We start from the raw sequence: 18,505 nt of genomic DNA on the forward strand, positions 1-18,505 counted from the left end.
GGGACCAATGTGAAAAACGGTGACAAGTAACATGGATAAAAATCTCCTCTTTGTAGAGGAGGGCAACATACTCGCTTTGGAACTGAAAAGAATTACCCCCAGATAATAAGAAATCCATTTGAGAAAAAGTTTTATGTAAGACATATGCCCAAGTCTCTCCAGTGCCAAAACCAATCACTATCCCATAGTTAAGAGGCTTTTACGTTTTGCCTGTAAATTATGCAGTAGATTTTACCTGGGCTTCCCTGACTGTAACACATCTCATGTAACACTACAGAGCCATCTTGCTCTGACAGGTCCTACACATGACCTCCCTAGCTCAAACCCCGTAGGCCAGGGGACAAGCATGGCTGGGCTCCCCTACGCGGGGATCACAAGGATGTCACTGCTGGAGTACCTAGGAGGTGCCAGTTTCCACTGACACCCAGGATCTAGAAGCAGCATGACAACAACTCCCCCGTACCTCTAGGGAAGCTCCCTACACTCAAGGACACACACATCTGAAGACGCTATCAAGGCTGTCTCTGATGACTTACAATACTTATCACTCAGATATCTGTGAAATCGACATTATGTCGCTGGGGGTAAGCCGAAACCACCACTTTCTTTCACACAGCCGTTCTTTTTAGACGCGCTTTTTCTCGTTAGGAAAAAAATGTTTTCTGTAACATTTCCTTTAACCTCTTTAGAACTTTCAGTACACGTGGTACGCTGGGAAATGTGCAGGTTAAACATAAAGTTTATGCCTGTAATCTTCAAGTGTTGGAGGATGAAGCACAGGTGGTTACTGTGAAGTGGTCATTCATAATTAATGTAGAAAACATGATCAACAAAAGGAACTTAACTTTAAGCACTAAGAGAGAGGGCTGGCATTCTGTCAGTTCACGGTGTCACACTGCCATTCTTTCATTTATCTTAGAGAGCAGAAATCTTTACTCTGGTTAGAGCTATTTAAGACAAGCACACACACGCAGCTACACTTGGTAAGGTAAATACGAGAAGCTTAACTAGGGGTGGGGCAAGTAGAATATAATGAATCTGCAGGAGAAGCACACACATTTTATGCTTGACAGAAAGAAAATATTTACATCTGACAAATCTACAGGGGAATTTTAGCTCTGAAAAGGACTTTAGTAATCTTTCTGTCCAACCCTCCTATTTTACCCAGGAGGAAACTGAGGCCCATAAGCCTGCTGTGGCTGCCTGAGGACAGCAGGGAGCCAGTGGCAGAGCCAGGACTAAGACGAAGTGTCCTGAATTTTTATTCTCTGCCTGAAATTGGGGATGGAATGAGTTTCATATTTTCCAGAGGTGCCTCAAATGATGCTGGCAAGAAATATTCTGCCACACCTCCAGTTAGCCGTTTGATCAAGTTTTTCTCCTTCATTCTGGCCTGTGTATTAAAGTGAGCCAGGAAAAGGCACTAACACCCAGGGGTGCTGGGGACCAAGGCTGGGCAGGGCAGGGCAGGGTTGGGGTGTTATAAATCGCTCCCTGTCCTGTCTCAGTCCACTCTTGGCCTTGTGGCTCTCACAGAACCCCAAAGACCATGTGCTGTAAATAAATGAAGTCATAGGTGAACAGGTGCTTGGGAGATGATTAAGTTGCAGATTAAAAAAAGAAAATAAAAAAATTAAGCCTAAACAGGAATTGGCAAAAGAAATTCAAAACCGGGAGAGAAAGGCAAGTTACTGTGTCTGAGGAATACAAACAGACACACTGCTTACCCCACAGGTAGCAAAGTCAGGGTCAAAGTGAGGACTTCAGACCCACCGAGGCAGCCACATGAAAAGGCAGCTGTTGCTGGTTCTATCCCAGCATTTATCTACCAGTTTATTCTTAGACTCATTTACTCATAAGTCACGCCTGCATGATAAAAAGCTGGCTTGTGGGTTAGTACTACAGAAGGCAAGACACTACGGTGACTAATGAAAAATCACATAGGATTTTAGCAGGTTTTGGATTTGAAGCTCATGACCCAAATCGAAATTTTTAGTAAACTAAGCAGAGATCGGGCAGCTGAGGTGACTATCATTCAAAAGTGTCAGCAAGACACTGAATCAGGAGCAAGCTTGAAACGTGGACGCAGAGTGTGAGAAATCCAGCTTCCCAGTCTCGAAGGCACAGGCTGCCGACAGCGCGAGGGAAGGGCTGTGTGTGGGGGGCTTATGAATGAGTGGACGTCTGGTGCATAGAGCTGGGCGGGAAATCGCCTCAGCAACTTCCCAGATGCAAGGGCAAGAATCCAGTCAGCCCGACACAGATCTTTAGCACGCATTTATCGAAAGAATGCCTGCCACAGACACAGCCCTGAGCTGCATGCCTGCTGGGCCTGGGATGAAAAGCTACACACAATGGGTGAGCGGGACACACTCCAACAGCAACATAATAGACACGAGGACACACGTGCTAGGAGAGTCAAACGCACTGAGAAGCCAGCTGAGGAGGTGGTTCCTCCTGGCGAGGGGCGGGCGAGCTTCGGGGAGGGAGCGCGCCAGTGTGGACCGGCAGGTGGACATGAGACGTGGGGAGGGACTGGGGGCGGAGGGAACACAGGGACAAAGGCACAGCAGCGTTCACGCACCAGGGGATCTGAGGAACGCAAGCTCCTCTCTCAAAGATCGAGGTCTTCCTCTAGTTGGGGAAATCCTTTACAAAAAGGACCTATCACTGAGCATGCAGCAAGAAACACTCCATGCAGGGAGTTTCTAAAGGAGAGAGAACAGGCAAGGTCACGTGCGAAGTCGGTGAAAATCAAAACTGACCTCTATTTCTGGCCTCAGAGACCTGAGGTAACTTTTGAGGTCACCCCGTGTCATCAGCTCCATGATGACCAGCGTTGGCTGGCCCTGGGACACCACACCGAGCAACCGCACCTGGGGGGCATCAGAAGAGAAAGACTTAGAGGGGGCGGGTGGCCCTCACTGCTGCTGGTAGTCCAGAGCTGTCTGTGTGGTGCCTGGCCCATCCCAACCTGCCTGAGCACAGCGGTCTGCAGGGGACAGTGGGGCAGCGGGTAACTGTCCAGAAGACGGGGGCGGGGGGACACCAAACCCACAGGGTGGCCATGAACACACCAGGGGCTTGTGGGACACTTCCTCCCCGTGTCGGATTCTGGCTTTTCAGGGACCTTCTCTTACCACGTGGTGGCAATTGAACTCCTTCATCACGGAAGCCTCGTTGAGAAACTCAATCCTTTCACGCATGCTCGCGGCCTCATTCACCGTTTTTATGGCCACCCTGGTTTCAGGTTCATCTTTAACCACGCCCTTGGCAACTCCCTCGTAGACCATCCCAAACGACCCCTGCCCAAGCTCTCGGTTCATGGTGATCTTCTCTCGCGCTACCTCCCACTCGTCAGGAACGTACACTAGAGAAGAAGAAACCGGAAGTGAAACGGGTATGGAAATGAGCCCTTAGACAGAACCTGCTTTTGGGGGAACTCTGAGTCAAAGAACACAAGACACCACTTCCTAAAACCCACAAAGGAAAATACCAGGAGACAGGGGCATGGAATGCTCTAAACTCTTTCCACCTGTTATGGATTTGCATAAGACAACCAACCATAAGGCCAGGCATGGGTATTTCAAACCTTGGTGGATTTCAAGATAATTCAAGGATACTAACAGTATATAAAGACCAGATGGAAGCAAAGAAGACTAGGATAGGAAAGAAAAGAGTGGCTCCTTTTACTTTTTTACATCATTTAAAAAAACTCCATTATCTGATAAAAGCAAATTAACCACAGGAGAAAGAGAAACTGAATGAAATGGGCAGGAGGATTCTACGTGGTTTGGATTTCACCTATCTTCATCAACAGATTAAAATGCAAATCACAAAGACAGGAGAGCAGTAGGAAGAGGGAAGAGTTTTTCTTCTGGATCAGGAAAAAGGTCAGTGGTGTAAGAGGTTATAATGTCGCATATCATGTCCTACTTCGCAGGTGAATCCAAGAGAGGTGTCAGGGTCCTCAACACTGACCCCCGGCCTGCGCTGTCTAATATGGCAGCTAGTCCCTATGTGGCTACCGAGCACCTGAATGTGACTAGTCCAATTTGAAACGTGCTGTAAGTATAAAATACATGCCAGATTTCAAAGATTTAGTAAAAAAAAAATAAAAATAAAAAATGTAAAATATTTCAATAACTTCTATACTGATTACATGTTACCACTGATAATACTTTGGCTACAATGGGTTACATAAAACATTATTAGAATGTATCTCACCTGTTTTTTTTTTTTTTATTTTCAAAAATATGGCCACCAGAAAATGTAAGGTTCCATTTGTGAATTGCATTACATTTCTATTGGCAGGACTGCCCTGGTCTAGACAAAGTGTCTCCCAGGCCTGCCTTTGACCATCAGGCCTCTAATGAGCTGCACACGCCACTGAGCTCTGGGACCGGGGAGACTAGCGGTGCCCAGTGTGGAGAGGGCAGCTGTGGCAGCTGGTGAGCAGAGGCGGCTCCCAGGGCTCTGGCCCGGGCGCTGTGAACTCAGGGGTCTGCTCTACGGGGTAATGAGTTAAGAGGGGCACACGGTAAATACTGAGCCTCAATATTTCTTCTCCAGCCTCTGTGTCTGGTTAGATTCAATCTGGTTTGAGAAAATAAATAATTCTAGACAGGAAGGAAGATGAAACAAAGAGAAGGAAAGAAAACAAAAAGGGTAGGAAAGAAAGAAAACAAAACCAAACAGAGGCTCCCTCCCACAATTCCAATGGGTAGGATAAAAATGAAAATAAAATCAACCTATTCCATAAGAAATTTCAATCATAACTGCACTCTTCTAATGCTGTGTGCTGACGGCCCTGCCTGACGGGGACCCGCCAACAGGCTCCACTACACACTGACTGGTAGGAAGGTGGTCCTGGCTCAGAAATGCAGACGGACTAGGAAGTGGGGACTGGGCCTGTCTTTGCTTTTACGCATCCGGATGCTCACCTGGGGTCTGAGGCTGGATGTGAGAGCAGCAGTGGGCTGACAACTGTACTCTGACATCCCCACGTCCCAAGTATCGACTTTTAAGTGATGTCTCAAAGGAAAAATGTTTATTATAAATTAGGCCCAGGAGACACCACCAATTTACACCACTGAAGAGTGTCCAGTATGGACTTTACGAATCGTCTAGAGTTTTCTTTCATGCACACTTTTGTATTTCGTACTACATATGCGTTGAAGAACTTCAGAAACAGAACTCTGCCGTCTGGCTGGCTTAGGTGGCTTGCGTCCCTGAACAAGAGGCTGGTGCTTGCTTGGGAGTGTAACTATGCAAGACAACTCAGAGATAAGACTCTTCATAATGCCCTTCAGAAGGTATAAAGACTCACTGTCTCCATTTATCTCTGAGAATCCAGGCTTGCTTTTAATCTGAATTAACTATGTAGCATGCCATAAAACACGGAGTTAAAACCAATCACATCTATTCCTTGGGAGGTCCCTGAAGTCAATACCCTCAATCCTTTTCTTTAAATTCAACCCATCAGCTCTGACTTTTACCAGCAGTCCTGAGCTCCACCAGCCACGAGAGCCGTTTATGTGCACAATGTTATCAGCACTTTCCTGTAGGGGATTTTCAATGTACTCTGGAGAATGGTGACATGCAGATTAGCTTTGGGAGAAAGAAGTTCTAAAGCACTTTGAACTGCAATGTCATTTTGTCACCCCTTGAGGAAACTAGCTCTATGGTAGTTGTCAAATAAATTAAGTTCAAATGAGGTGACAGTGTTCCCACCTGTTGGCCTGGGTGGCAATAATGTGTTTTTGTTTTGTTTTAATGAAGAACCAAAACACATTATGAATGCATTCTGGAAGGACACAAAATTTGAATTCAAGTCACCACTAGCGAGTGATTTTATTGTATTAGTGCTTTTTCTAAACTTCCCAGGCACTTCATAGTCAAAAGCAACAAATGTCAACCTTCGGTGCTTTATTTCAAAGCAGAGTAGATTCTCTGGTATAGTTGTATTCCACACTCATAGACAGGAGTGGCCTTGTATTGTCCCTATCTATTACCTGTGATGACTCCCCTGATTTCTTTTAATGGTATTATTTACACAAATAATGCATATCTGTCTCTTGCTGTGTTTTTTTTCTTTTTTTTTTAAGAGATAGGGTCTTGCTATGTTGCTCAGGCTAGCCTCAAACTCCTGGACTCAAGCAATCCTCCTACCTCAGTCTCCCAAGTAGGCAGGACTACAGGCATGTGACACCATGCCTGGCTTTTTTTAGGGAAAGATCCACTCCACAAGTAACAACTCTTGTAAGTGTGGTATGCATCCTTCCAGAATGTTCTCTATGCCTTATACATACACACATGCAGATATAGGTGTGTACACATGACTATTAATAAAACAACTTTGTGAGATCTTTATGCAGACAGGAATAATGTCCTTACTATTCTGCACCTGATTCCCATTCAGAAGGGTCTGCTTTTGGTTGGCTTCACTATAAATACAACTCAATTAGAAATGAGTAAAGGAACCATAGTAAAACCTTACACATTTATACAGTGCGTTTCACTTATCAAGGTATTTTCTTATGTTTTCTCATTTGATCCTGATAATCAATTACATTAATCACGACTCTTTATCTCCTGCACATCTATTTTCACTCCTCCTGAAGCAAGACGGCAGCAAAAGCTGTTTCTGAACACACCACCCAACGTCACGAATGAACCGGGCCCAGCCCCTCCTTCGGGCCAGCTTCCTTGCCTGCCGGGGACCTCACAGGCCTTTCCACGGCGACTGAATTCTCATCCTGATTTAACTGCCCAGCCATGTGAGCCTGAGAAGTTTCTCCTTGGAGCTCATTTCCTCACCTACAGATGGACATTAAGAAAACCCACTCTGCAGGGGTGTAAGGAACAAATGGAATGGTGCTTGTAAAAGCCCCTACGAAGTGCCAGTTAATGGTACAAATATGACTGGGACCGATGACCAACCCTGCCCCCATCTGATTTTCTCAAATGTTTTGGATATGAGCATACTAGAAAGCAAAAAAGCAAAAAAGCAAAAAAGGAAAAAAGGAAACAACCATTGAGTATGACCCAGCTTCCAAGTCAGACCTTCCCAGACACTTAACTAAATGGCCCTCATTAGTTGCTGGCAAAAGTAATGTGCATGAGCCACGAGGGTATGACCCCAGTCAGGAGGAAACGACAGAAAAATTCCAAGATAAAAAGAGCAGAGAAGCCACACATGGTCAAAGACAATTATAACGATATGATACTCAAACTGAAACTAGTTTAAAAGGACTGTTTTGTCAGCTGCAGCATATCCTCTAACTAGATGTTAACAATTAAAAAGCTTTCTTCATTCCAGCATAAAATTTCAAGCAATTAAGTAAATTGATTACTGTGCTGGCCACCATTCATCTGTGAAGCCTGTTTTTCCTTGGGGCAGCCCATACAGTCCCAGAAGTTTTGACATTTTCACTGAACTGCTAAAAATTTTGATTAAAAAAAAAAAGAAATATTAATGAAGACAAAATGAAGGCCAAAGATACCTCAAAATAAGGCAAACCTCTTCCCTTTCCCTAATTGGCGACGCTCCTGGAAGCTCCCGACCCACCTCCCCGCGCTCGGGCAGCGAGTGTGGCCGGCGCGCTTACCGTCAGCCGCGCTGAAGTACTCTGGGTTCACGGAAGCATACAGCACTCCATTCCCCAGCCTGCTGTTATTTCTGTCAAAAAAGATAAAATTTAGGTTAACAAAACTCCATCTCTATACACTTCTGTATCTATTTTCATCTTTGTTACAGCAGCCTCGTTTGTTCTGTTTCTGGAAGCGTCAGGACGAAGGCATGGAGAGCTTCCTGCTCACGGCAGCTCTGTCTACACTCCCAGGCCAGGCCCGGGTCGGCCAGCAGACATTTGCTAACACATCTTTTGGCTTCTTCAGTGCCTCAGATTAGAGCTTTTAAAGAAATCTTTGTTTCTTTACTTCATTGGAAATATTTACTAAAAAGGCTTATCTGATCAGGAGGGCCAAGACATCAAGTTAGGAGACGCTTGCAGGAGCAGCAGTATCTGTGCGACAGAACAGCCAGCGAGGGGAAGATCTGTACTATCAAAAAACACTTTTTTGGTGGCTGTTAAAATCATCAGAAAATGTTCTCTTTTCCCGTCAAGAACATCTGACTGGAAAAATCAGGCTTTCCAATCCATAAAATATATCCTCAAAATCCTCAAAGAGGCTACCTTCGCGCACAATCGTCACACCACTCGGCCACAAAGAGTGCTGTAACTTTGCAAAAGGCACTGACCTCTTTCTGTGGAAGACGTACAACATGATCACCAAGCCTCCCACGATCAGCAGGACGGCCACGGGCAGGGCAATGATCAGGTGGATGAAGTTTTCATATCCTGCTACGGCAACGGGGGAGGAAATGACAGAATGTCGTTAGGTGAACAATCTGCTCACTTTGTGTTTAAATTCAGTTGGAAGTATGAAAGAAAAAAAAAAAAAAATCCCTGACTCATCCTTTACTTCTCCTGTCATGTAGTAGGAATTCCTGAAGGTAAATGGTTCTCAGAAATAACATGGCAAACAAACTGAATTATTTGAAAAAAGATTAAGTAAGTGCAGACTGAGCTGGATACGCATCTTTTTCAGTACAGTATATTCTGATGTAACAGATAGACGGATGAACCGAAGGAAAACAACCTTTGCACGCAGTTTAATGACTATTAGTGAAAACGCATACATTTGCTAAAAATAAAATGAGTAAGATTCTTATCCAAGCCACACTGACCCGTAACTGTCTTAAGGTAGTTCCACAGACAATTTAAAATAAACGCACACGTTCAAAAACAACTGGATGGTGCCCCTTGCCAACTCTGCTCTGAAAGCTCCACAAGCATTTGAGCCCGGTCACAAGTGTGAGACCACAGGGTCTGCTGCAGCACCCACCACCAGTGACAGGCCCTGGGCTGGGCACCAGGACATGGACCCACACCCTGGAACATTCTGCGAGATGTGGGGAATCAGTGTCAATAGGTAGCATGACAACTATAAAAGCGGACTGCGCATATGACAAGGATGCAGAGAAGAAGGGAGAGGAGGAGAGGGAGGCTCAAGGGAAGCTCCCTAACAGCAGGCTCCTTTAGCCTGAGTTTTGCAGGAGAAAAAATACGCTTTCCTTGGGGGTAAGTGGCTTTCCTAGCAGAGAAATGGCTTGGGAATAATCCTGGAGAGCAGTCAGGGCTGGCTCACAAGGGGCCTTGTCCAAGCTGAGCAGTTTCAACTTCATTCTACAGATTAAAAGGAGTCAGCAAAAGCTCTCGGGCTCAGCAGTGAACTGATCAGATTTGCACACCAGGCAGAGGGCTGTGCCCAGGACAGACTGGAGGGCCTGGCAGTGGAGAGGAGGCACTGCCATGTCTTGGACAGTAGGGGAACACCCCATACCCCCTGGGCATGTTCTGCATTCCCCAGTTCGGACTTTGTGAAGAAGTCACTGGTCCTTTTCTATAAATCCTTCCTGCACCCACCGCTCATACCATTCCCACAGTGCCAGCAACCTGGAGGCTGACATGTGGCAGTGCCGGTGACAGTGGAGAGGCTGGATTCCAGAAAGATGTCTAAGTGGCAGAATCCATGAGACTTTGGTTGGACTAAAAACCAGGTGGCTGGAGAGAAAGCAGAGTGAGGGACGCCTGTGAGGTTCCTGGCTGGGTGGTGAGTGGATTATGAGGCCACACGGACTGAGATAAGGAACGAAGGAGAGCAGAGATGTTCTGAGGGCAGCAACTATGATTTTGGTTTTTGGCACAAGGAGCTTGAAGTAGCCATGGGACACCCAATAGAGATGTCTATGTGAAAATGGGCTTAGGACTCATTGGGGACCAAGTTACACTGATCATAAATCACCCATCAATGACTATTGTGCCACTAGTTATCATGATTATTCTTTATAGCCTATTAAAGCCATTTTTAATTTTAAAATTAAAAGTATTTTTTATCAAAGATGAAATGGATGCAGGCTCCTGCATTTTCTAATTCCCAAAAATACTCACAAGTTACCATTGCCAGGGGGGAAGCTAGCAGATTCTTCATTTCTTCCCCTGAGGCCTATTTCTTATATTTGTATCACTTACACTACTGGTCAGGTCGTACTGTGTTCTTTTCGAGTTTCACATTTCAACAGGGACACGGAGAAATTGAAACACATCCACAGAAGAAGAACAAAATGATTAAATGGCTAGAAAATTGGTCTAAGAGACTGGGCTACAAGAAAAGGCCAAAAGACACGAGATTATTTCATCTGGAGAAGAGAAGTCTGAAGGGTAATTTAATAGTATTCAAGCACAGGAAAGAGTTCCTACAAGGAGACCAATTGCCAGAAAGCTTCCAAAGCTTCCATTTCCTCTGAGGATTAAACAAGAAGAAATGAGACCAAAGTGTAGCAGGAGAAAGTCTTATCTGACATAAGGAAAAACTGCAGCAGCAAAGCTAGCATGCAGATCCAATTTCCATGTAGTATATGCCAACTTCCGCTGGCAAAATTCCATCAGAGGGACTCCTGGATTTCCCACTGGCATCCTGGCACTCATGGGGTTAAAGACAGAGCAGCACAGGCAGACATGAACATGTCTCCCAAAACAAGCCAAGTTCACCCAACCCCAGGAGCCAAGGCTGCTGTCTCAAAGACCACCGACCCCCAAACTAGGCTCTGTTCCTAGGGGATTGAGGGAGGGGTGAGGAGGAGAGAAAGAGAAAGTGGTAGACAAAGAAAGCAAGCCACTGCTTTGGAGGGGGTTACAGGAGTACTGTGAACATTCTAGAATTGAAGAGGTGGTACAGGCTGACTGGTAAGACTAGCTTAAGTGGACTAAATGGGAGAATTCAGACTATTTTAATTGACAGAATTATCTGCCTAAGCATCCGTTTACCCCTAAACTTGAACCATGGCACAGTGCCAGTAACATAAAATGTTGGCTCAAGTTTTGCAATTCTATTTACCCCATCCTTCTTTTCCTACCTATCAGTATGGGGATTTTCAGATATCGTGCATAGCTTGGAATATCCGGTGCTAACCAGATGGCTTACTGCAGTTCTTGTTTTTGTAAGAAGTTTTAATTAATTTTAATTGACAAATAAAAATGGTATATGCTTATCGTGTACAACAGTTGTTTTTGAAACGTGTATACATTGTGGAATGGCTCCATTGAGCATTAATTAACGTATGCACTACCTCACGTACTTACCATTTTTTGGGGTGAGAACACTTCAAACTACTCTCTTAGCAATTTTTAAGAATACTTTATTATTAAGTATAGTCACCATGTTGTATAAAGGATCTCTTGAACTTACTCCTGCTTATCTAACTGAAATTTTTCCTCCTTTGGTCAACTTCCCCCCGAATTCCCATCCGCCCCAATCCCCAGTAACCACCATTCTACTCTTGACTTCTATGAGCTCAACTTTTTTAGATTCCACATATAAGTGAGATCATGTGGTGTCTTTCTGTGCCTGACTTATTTCACCTAACATAATGTTCTCCAGGTTCGTCCATGTTGCAAATGACAAGATTTCCTTCTTTTATAAAGCTGAAAGTATTCCACTGTGTATATATACCATGTTTTCCTTATCCATCCATCTGTTGATGGACATTAGTTGATTCCACATATTGGCTATTATGAATAGTGCTGCAATGAACATGGGAGTACAGATACCTCTTTGACACACTGATTTCACTTCCTTTGGATATATGCCTAGAAGTGGGATTGCTGGATATGTTCAGTGCTTGTTTTAGACTCCAGATCAAGACAGGAGGAATGCGGATACCAGAAAGTACTATCACTAAGCAGGGCTATACTACTATTTTAGGTGGGGAGCAATCAATAAGGAATGGTGTTATGCCAAATTTGATCCCATTACATGAACATGAAATAATCCAATACGTTGGATTTCTACTAAGAATAGAAAGTTAATATGGAAATAATTTCACCAAACAAAATATTAAATGTTTTTGGTCAAACACCAAGTATGTGGCCCTTGTTGTGCTTATATATTTTACAAAATTCAGTTTTAAAATCTGAAATCATCACAAACAATAGCCTAAAAATTATCTTGTCAATGGTTGGAGCATAAACTCCCACTACTTAATCTCTGCACCCCACAGTGAGCACGGCATGCTTCCAATGCATATTGGTGCTTTAAGAGTGCATGCGTATTTTAACAAGGGGCAGTTAAGCATAGTGCCTCAGCCTGGAATGTTGTCATAGAGATTCCTGCCCTGGAGCAGGCTGGACCAGATGAACTCTCAGGTTTCTTTCACCCCTCAGGATTCCGAGCCCTGAATCTGAGCCCCAACCAGCTTTACTGACCAGGAAGGCATAGAAAAGTCAATTCAATGCTTTGTCAAGTAGCTTTGAACATAAGCCAGGTTGAAAGCGAAGGTCTCTCCTCTGGCTCTTCAGTGGTTGCACCATCTCAAAAGAGGGGACTCCTACCCTCTCCCTGGCCTGTCACATGAGGTAGGGACCCAAAGCTCAGTACCTTCCCAGCCCAAACTCCCAGACTCCCACGGTTGTGTGACCCTTCTGAGAACTGGCTAACTCTGTTCTAACAGAAAATCAGAAATAAGAGAGCCACAGCAACCCCCAGCTTCCCGAATCCTGGCCTGACCTACTTTCAGTTTTATCATGCTACCCCTCTCTAAGTCTTACTTTTGGCCTGGACATAGAAGAACACAGGGTCTGTCCACGATCCATTCCCAGAGAGAGAGGTGGCCTGAATCCGGGCTGTATAGTTCCCTGGGTTTAGCCGGTTCAGCTTGGCCCCTCCATACTTCCTGTACTCCTGTCTGGACACACATTCCCGTTGATCCTGGGGGAAATAAAACACACATGTCAATTTCCCAAAAACACAGGAGAAATATGGGACCTGCCAGCAAAACCCGCTGCACCGGTGGCTCCAGAAGAACTCCAGAAAGATCAACAGTTATTATGACCGATCTGGCCAATGCCACAGGTCACTTTCTACAGTGAAAGTTTCTTGGGGGTGAGATGTAGCCCAGCCCCTCGCATGCTGCAGAGTACTCCTCAGAGTGTGGAGGTGGCAGAAAGACCCAAGTCCTCACTGACTTAGCATCTTCTTTTATCGCTTTGAGTCTTAAGCTAACCAGGAGGTAAACTGTATGGTAACATAACACAAGCTCTCAACTTTGGTGGAAATACAGGCAGACACAGGCCACGGCTCCAGTCTTACCTCAACTTGTGATCCATATTTTATTTCATACATTAGAATCAATCCATTGGGATTCTCAGGTTCTGGCCACTTTAAAAAGATGGAGTTTTCAGGCCTTGGCTCCCAGGTCACTGGCCCAGGAATGTCATCTGCTCCTTCTGTATGACAATTGAAACAAGCAACAAAGTTGAATTCAGGTCTCCTGGGAGGGAAACCAACGCTGGGCTGACCTGAGAATAACCCCCCGATCTGTGCGTGCAGACCCGTGAACAGTGACCATGCAGGCTCCCTGAGCCGGCTGCTCTCAACAGCATCTTTCAAAACTGGACCAACCTGATGACTTGCATGTCTCAAGGTGCCACAGAATCCTCCCTACTCCCCACCTGAAAAGCCTGCTGTCAAGCATGGTAGGAAAATCTTGGCAACCTAAGTTAACTCTCTTCTTCTATTCTGCTCCCACCACTTGAAAAAAGAAAACTGTGTGCGACCATCGAACAGGAGCAGGTTGCAAAGGTGCTGAATGAGCAGCAGCAGTGCACAGGGCCCCCAGCCCGTGACAGAGCCCCTCCAAGGCTCGCGTCTACACACAGCAGCTGCAATTTTTATACTGGCATGAACGATAGCCCCAAGCCTGGACTGTGAAGAGGCTGGTGCCGAGAGAGCAAGCTTTCCCGGCAAGCATTAACTCCTTTAGCTGCTAGTTGACCTTGTAGTGGCTGCTCCCTTGCTTTTGCTTCTTAAAGCGGTAAGCAAAGTGGTGAGCAAAAGTCCTAGGAAGTTACCAGCTGGGAAAGGAACTGAGGGCTCAGTTGGTCTATGTGTCTCCTAGGAAGGCTGGGGAAACTGAAGCATGAGAGGCTGTTGGTTGCACCAAGGTATATGCGTGTCAGTGTCGGAACTGTGCACAGGAGGGCCCACTCCCCAGACTCCAATCACCCCCATTCTCTTTCTGCTACCTGGTGCCTCTTGCAAGAACGACAGCTGGGCAGTTTACCCACTTCAAAGATGGGTGAATGGCTAGCTGAGCGACAGGCAGTGTCTAACTTACGAGGGAAAGCTGAAGACCAAACAAGTAGGAGCAGAGGCTATGCAAGGAGATAACTTAAGGAGCAATGGTCACTCTGAATCAAGGCAGCTAACTGAGAATGTCACTGAGTCTGTGAAAACTCAGGAGCGAGCAGCCTAATTTATCTGTGCACGAATGGGCAAGGGGCCATGGGAATGCACAACGTGAACCAGAAGCAGGAGAAGAGTAGACCTGGCAGGGAGCTCCCTGTTCTCAGTACTTTCTACAGAGAGACCAGGCTGGGAGTGATGTCACCAGCACAGCACAGGCCCCGCTCCCCGGGTGGCTGGTCTACCATGCTGCCTACCAATGATCATACATTGTTTAGTAGGCAGACCCTGGACTACGGGTCATGGCCCTGGGTATCAAACTTTATATCTATAAAACATGGTCTTCTCCACTAGGCTTTAGTGAATCAGTAATGGGGCTAGCTGGATCACATCATACCTGCAGGCATAGTTCTTGCAAAGACAAAGTTGGAGGCACTGCAGCCCAGCTTCTCAGCCTCATGGTTACAGCTGTGGATATCGATGCGGTACAATGTAAAAGGCCGGAGGTTGGAAATGACAGTTCTCTCCTTGTTATCTACTCTGCTCTCAAAGAAAGGGTACTCTGTCTCAAGTTCTTCTGGGTCTGTGATATTGTAGGTGTCCATTGCTGTGGTGTTCCTGCTTCGGCTGGACATGGTGGTGTTGGCCACTTGCATGACGTCTCTCCGCTTCCTTTCAGGTCTGCAAGGAAGAGAGAAAGTTGGATTGTAAGTGCTTCTACCTCTTTCATCTTTTCTGTGACTTGGATAAGAGCAATGGAAAAGAAAAATCTTAACCTTGGAATGAAAGGAGCTATTCAGCCCCCTTGGATAAGAATCAACAAATAATACGGGGATCTTCCTTATTTATTTCTTTAGAGACAGGGTCTTACTCTGTTGCCCAGGCTGCAGTGCAGTGGCATCATCAGAGCTCACTGCAACCTCAAACTCCTGGGTTCAAGCCATCTTCCTGCCTCAGCCTCCTGAGAAGCTAGGACTACAGGCGCATGCCACTATGCTCAGCTAATTTTTTATTTTTTGTGGAGACAGGATCTCACTACATGGCTCAGGCTGGTCTCAAACTCCTAGGCTCAAGCGATCCTCCAGCCTCAGTCTCCCAAAGTGTTGGGATTATAGGTGGGAGCCACAGGGCCAGGCCTCCTCCTTCATTATTTATCTTGCTTTCCCTACTCTGCAAACCTCAGAATTGGCTTGTAAACTCCACCCCCACCTTCTCCCAGCTCCCAGAGTAGTTATTTGATTATACCTAGAGGCAAACAAGGCCTCGGCCACTCTTGGCTAGGCAATGTCCTGGCTGTTTCATCAGAATGCTGGTGCCATCTGGTCACAGACCTTATAGTTAAACATTAAAGGTGACAAACCTCCTGGGGGCACTAAGATTTATTAGGGGGTAGGGGAGAGGTGAGGTGCACAGGCCCCAGACAGATGGGGCAGAGAGGATTCAAAGGCCTGTGATGGTGGCTCCTTGGATCCACTCTGACTGTGGAAATAAAGTAAAGATGCCCAGAGCTGAGCAGCAAGCACTCGCTTGGACCCCCAGCACTCCTCCCTGGGCTCCTGCTGACAGCCTCGCGCAAGCCCCTGGTGTCTGGTGTGCACACTCTAGGGTGGGTCTTCCGTGGGTCTTCTGAGCCTGGCTTTGCCTCCTCCCACTCAGCGGGGAGCACCTGTGGCCTCCCCAGGGCCCTGCCGTGAGAAGAGTAGAATCTCTGTCATGGATTTGAGTAGCTTAGAACAACAGCTACAAAAAAGGGGATGCATAAAATCACTGAGGAAGGACGCTCACTCCCCAAAGGGCAGGTGAGGCAGTCCAAGAAGCAGGAGGATGTGAACCTCCAATTGTAGCGTTGGTCAAACATAAAAAAATGGGCTTTTTGGGTCTCCCCAGAAACCTGAAAAACAGGACCCTAATATTTACAGGAACCAACAAAATAGACAGAATGTGAGAGAAGCACCCAGACAGAGAAACAGCAACCCTTGGGTCAGCCACGCACAGCGGTGGAAAAATCAGGGTTCTCAGGCTACTGGCTTGAGTCACTGGCCTTAGGAATGCACAAAAGGCAGGGAACAAATGGGACAAATCCCATCTTCCCAAGGAAACGAGAATGTCCAGAGAACGGGAAGCGCCTTAGTGTTGTGCAGGGAGAGCAGCAGCAGAAGTTCCGCAGGGAAGGAGGTGTCCCAGAAGCCATGTGCAGGCTCAGCTGATCTCAGCAGGTTTCTTGCTGGCCACTAGGCCAAAGCCTGGAAGGGGACAGCAGGGTGCTTGGGGAAAGGGCCTCTGCTCCCCGATGTGCTGAGCCCACGGATTCCCCTGAGGAAAACACGGTCCTTCTTTGTGCAGTGGCACGCAGGCCCCACCTAAGGCGTAAACTGCCCAACACAGACATGCTCATCCCAACAGGCAGAGGACCACACGGACAGGAGCCTGTGTGTTTGCTTTCTCAACACTGGGGGAGGAAGGGTTAGGAAATGAGGCTGACAATCCACCATCTTCACACCCTGCAAACCCACCAGACAGCCAGCCAACCACCCTTCCCGGATGGGAAGAACACAAGAAACCACATTTAGTACTAGGGAGATCTTTATCAAACACATTATCAACAAACTTCCTGCCTTCCCTTCAAAGCCAACACAGCACACACTTGTGTCTATAAGTAAGAAGTTGCTGGTCGGGCGCGGTGGCTCACGCCTGTAATCCTAGCACTCTGGGAGGCTGAGGCGGGTGGATCGCTCGAGGTCAGGAGTTCGAGACCAGCAAGAGCGAGACTCCGTCTCTACTAAAAATAGAAAGAAATTATCTGGCCAACTAAAATATATATAGCAAAAAAAAATTAGCCGGGCATGGTGGCGCATGCCTGTAGTCCCAGCTACTCGGGAGGCTGAGGTAGTAGGATTGCTTAAGCCCAGGAGTTTGAGGTTGCTGTGAGCTAGGCTGACGCCACGGCACTCTAGCCCGGGCAACAAAGTGAGACTCTGTCTCAAAAAACAACAACAACAAAAAAAGAAGTTGCTTAGGTTTGACGCACTGCAAAATATTAATAATACTGTGTTAAACCCCCTCTCCCAGCCTGCCGCCATGTAACTAGGATCACACCATTAAGTACATGCAATAGTTTACTCGTTTACAAACACTACACTTTCAGAGACTGCATGGCTGTTACTGTTGACACCACGTCAGGAACTGGGGGAGGGAGGCAACACAGAACATGATCCGGGAGACAGGAATGGATAAGCACAACGGCCTCTACGTAATTCTTTGTAAACAGCCACATTTCCAAATGGTGTGGTCAGCAGCAAACATTACTGTCAACTCTGCCCACTCCACCACAATACAACCTACTCCTACTGGAAAGCCTCCGACTTCCCAACATCTGTCAACATTTTAGCCAGTTAAACCAAACTGTCAAGCTAGGCGATTGAAGAAATAAAGACAGCAGTGAAGGAAAGGCACTTACCACCAAGTACTGACTTCAGAAACCAACTTTATAAACTCTAGCTTCCATTCTACTCCAAAACACACAGGATGCAGCAGACAACAAGTAAGGAACAAAATATAACTTAGCTGGTTTTAGCCCACAAATAAATTGCTCTTAGAATGAATTGAAAGAAATCAAAATCGTTTTTGGACAATTTAGTGATAAAACAGAAAACCAGCTTTTATGATTTAGTCATTCTGTCATCTGGACACTCCTTTACCTGAACTGTCAGAACTCAGTAGGAGGAAAAAACAAATAAACATTAAGTCCTCAATTTTGTGGCCTCTCACCACGAACAAAATATGACATTAACATACATTTACGGGAAGAAATAATCACAAGTCAGACTTGTCTTAGGAGAGAAAAAGGAAGGACTGAGAGATGGATGCCATTGAGCAGAACCTGGTACAGAGGAAACTTATTTTGAACCCAACAAAATGAACACTGTGCGTTTCTAACAATCACAGTTGTCTCACTTAGTCTTTTGTTCCACATTTGATAAGAAAAAGGTATTGTTTTCTAACTACAACTGAAAGCTGGGAGCCATTGAGCAAAATCTTTCCAAATCCTTGACTCACAAGCTGAACCTCTGGCAGGCCGGTGGGACAAGACACCAATGTAACCAATAGCCTTTGATGGAGAATAAAACTTCCTGCCCAGCCTGCCTGGGACACTCTGAATTCATCCCTTCCTGTGGCAACAGGAGCTGCCACCAGCTGA

General features: G+C 46.0%; 1 protein-coding gene across 2 annotated transcripts in view; it reads right to left on the reverse strand.

The window, feature by feature from the left end:
- The window catches only part of IGF1R (insulin like growth factor 1 receptor), a 282,880-nt gene that overhangs the window by 17,806 nt on the left and 246,569 nt on the right, over positions 1–18,505 (reverse strand). The window contains exons 11-17 of one of the 2 annotated variants that reach the window (XM_069465775.1): positions 14,705–14,988; positions 13,213–13,349; positions 12,672–12,831; positions 8,264–8,363; positions 7,611–7,681; positions 3,141–3,370; positions 2,766–2,876 (exon numbers count right to left, since the gene is read on the reverse strand). In XM_069465775.1, coding sequence (XP_069321876.1) covers positions 2,766–2,876; positions 3,141–3,370; positions 7,611–7,681; positions 8,264–8,363; positions 12,672–12,831; positions 13,213–13,349; positions 14,705–14,988 — 1,093 coding nt within the window. Of the gene's footprint in view, positions 1–2,765; positions 2,877–3,140; positions 3,371–7,610; positions 7,682–8,263; positions 8,367–12,671; positions 12,832–13,212; positions 13,350–14,704; positions 14,989–18,505 lie in introns of both variants that reach the window. The other variant, XM_069465774.1, reaches the window with a different exon arrangement.

Source organism: Eulemur rufifrons, chromosome 3, assembly GCF_041146395.1.
Source record: "Eulemur rufifrons isolate Redbay chromosome 3, OSU_ERuf_1, whole genome shotgun sequence".
NCBI lineage: Eukaryota > Metazoa > Chordata > Mammalia > Primates > Lemuridae > Eulemur > Eulemur rufifrons.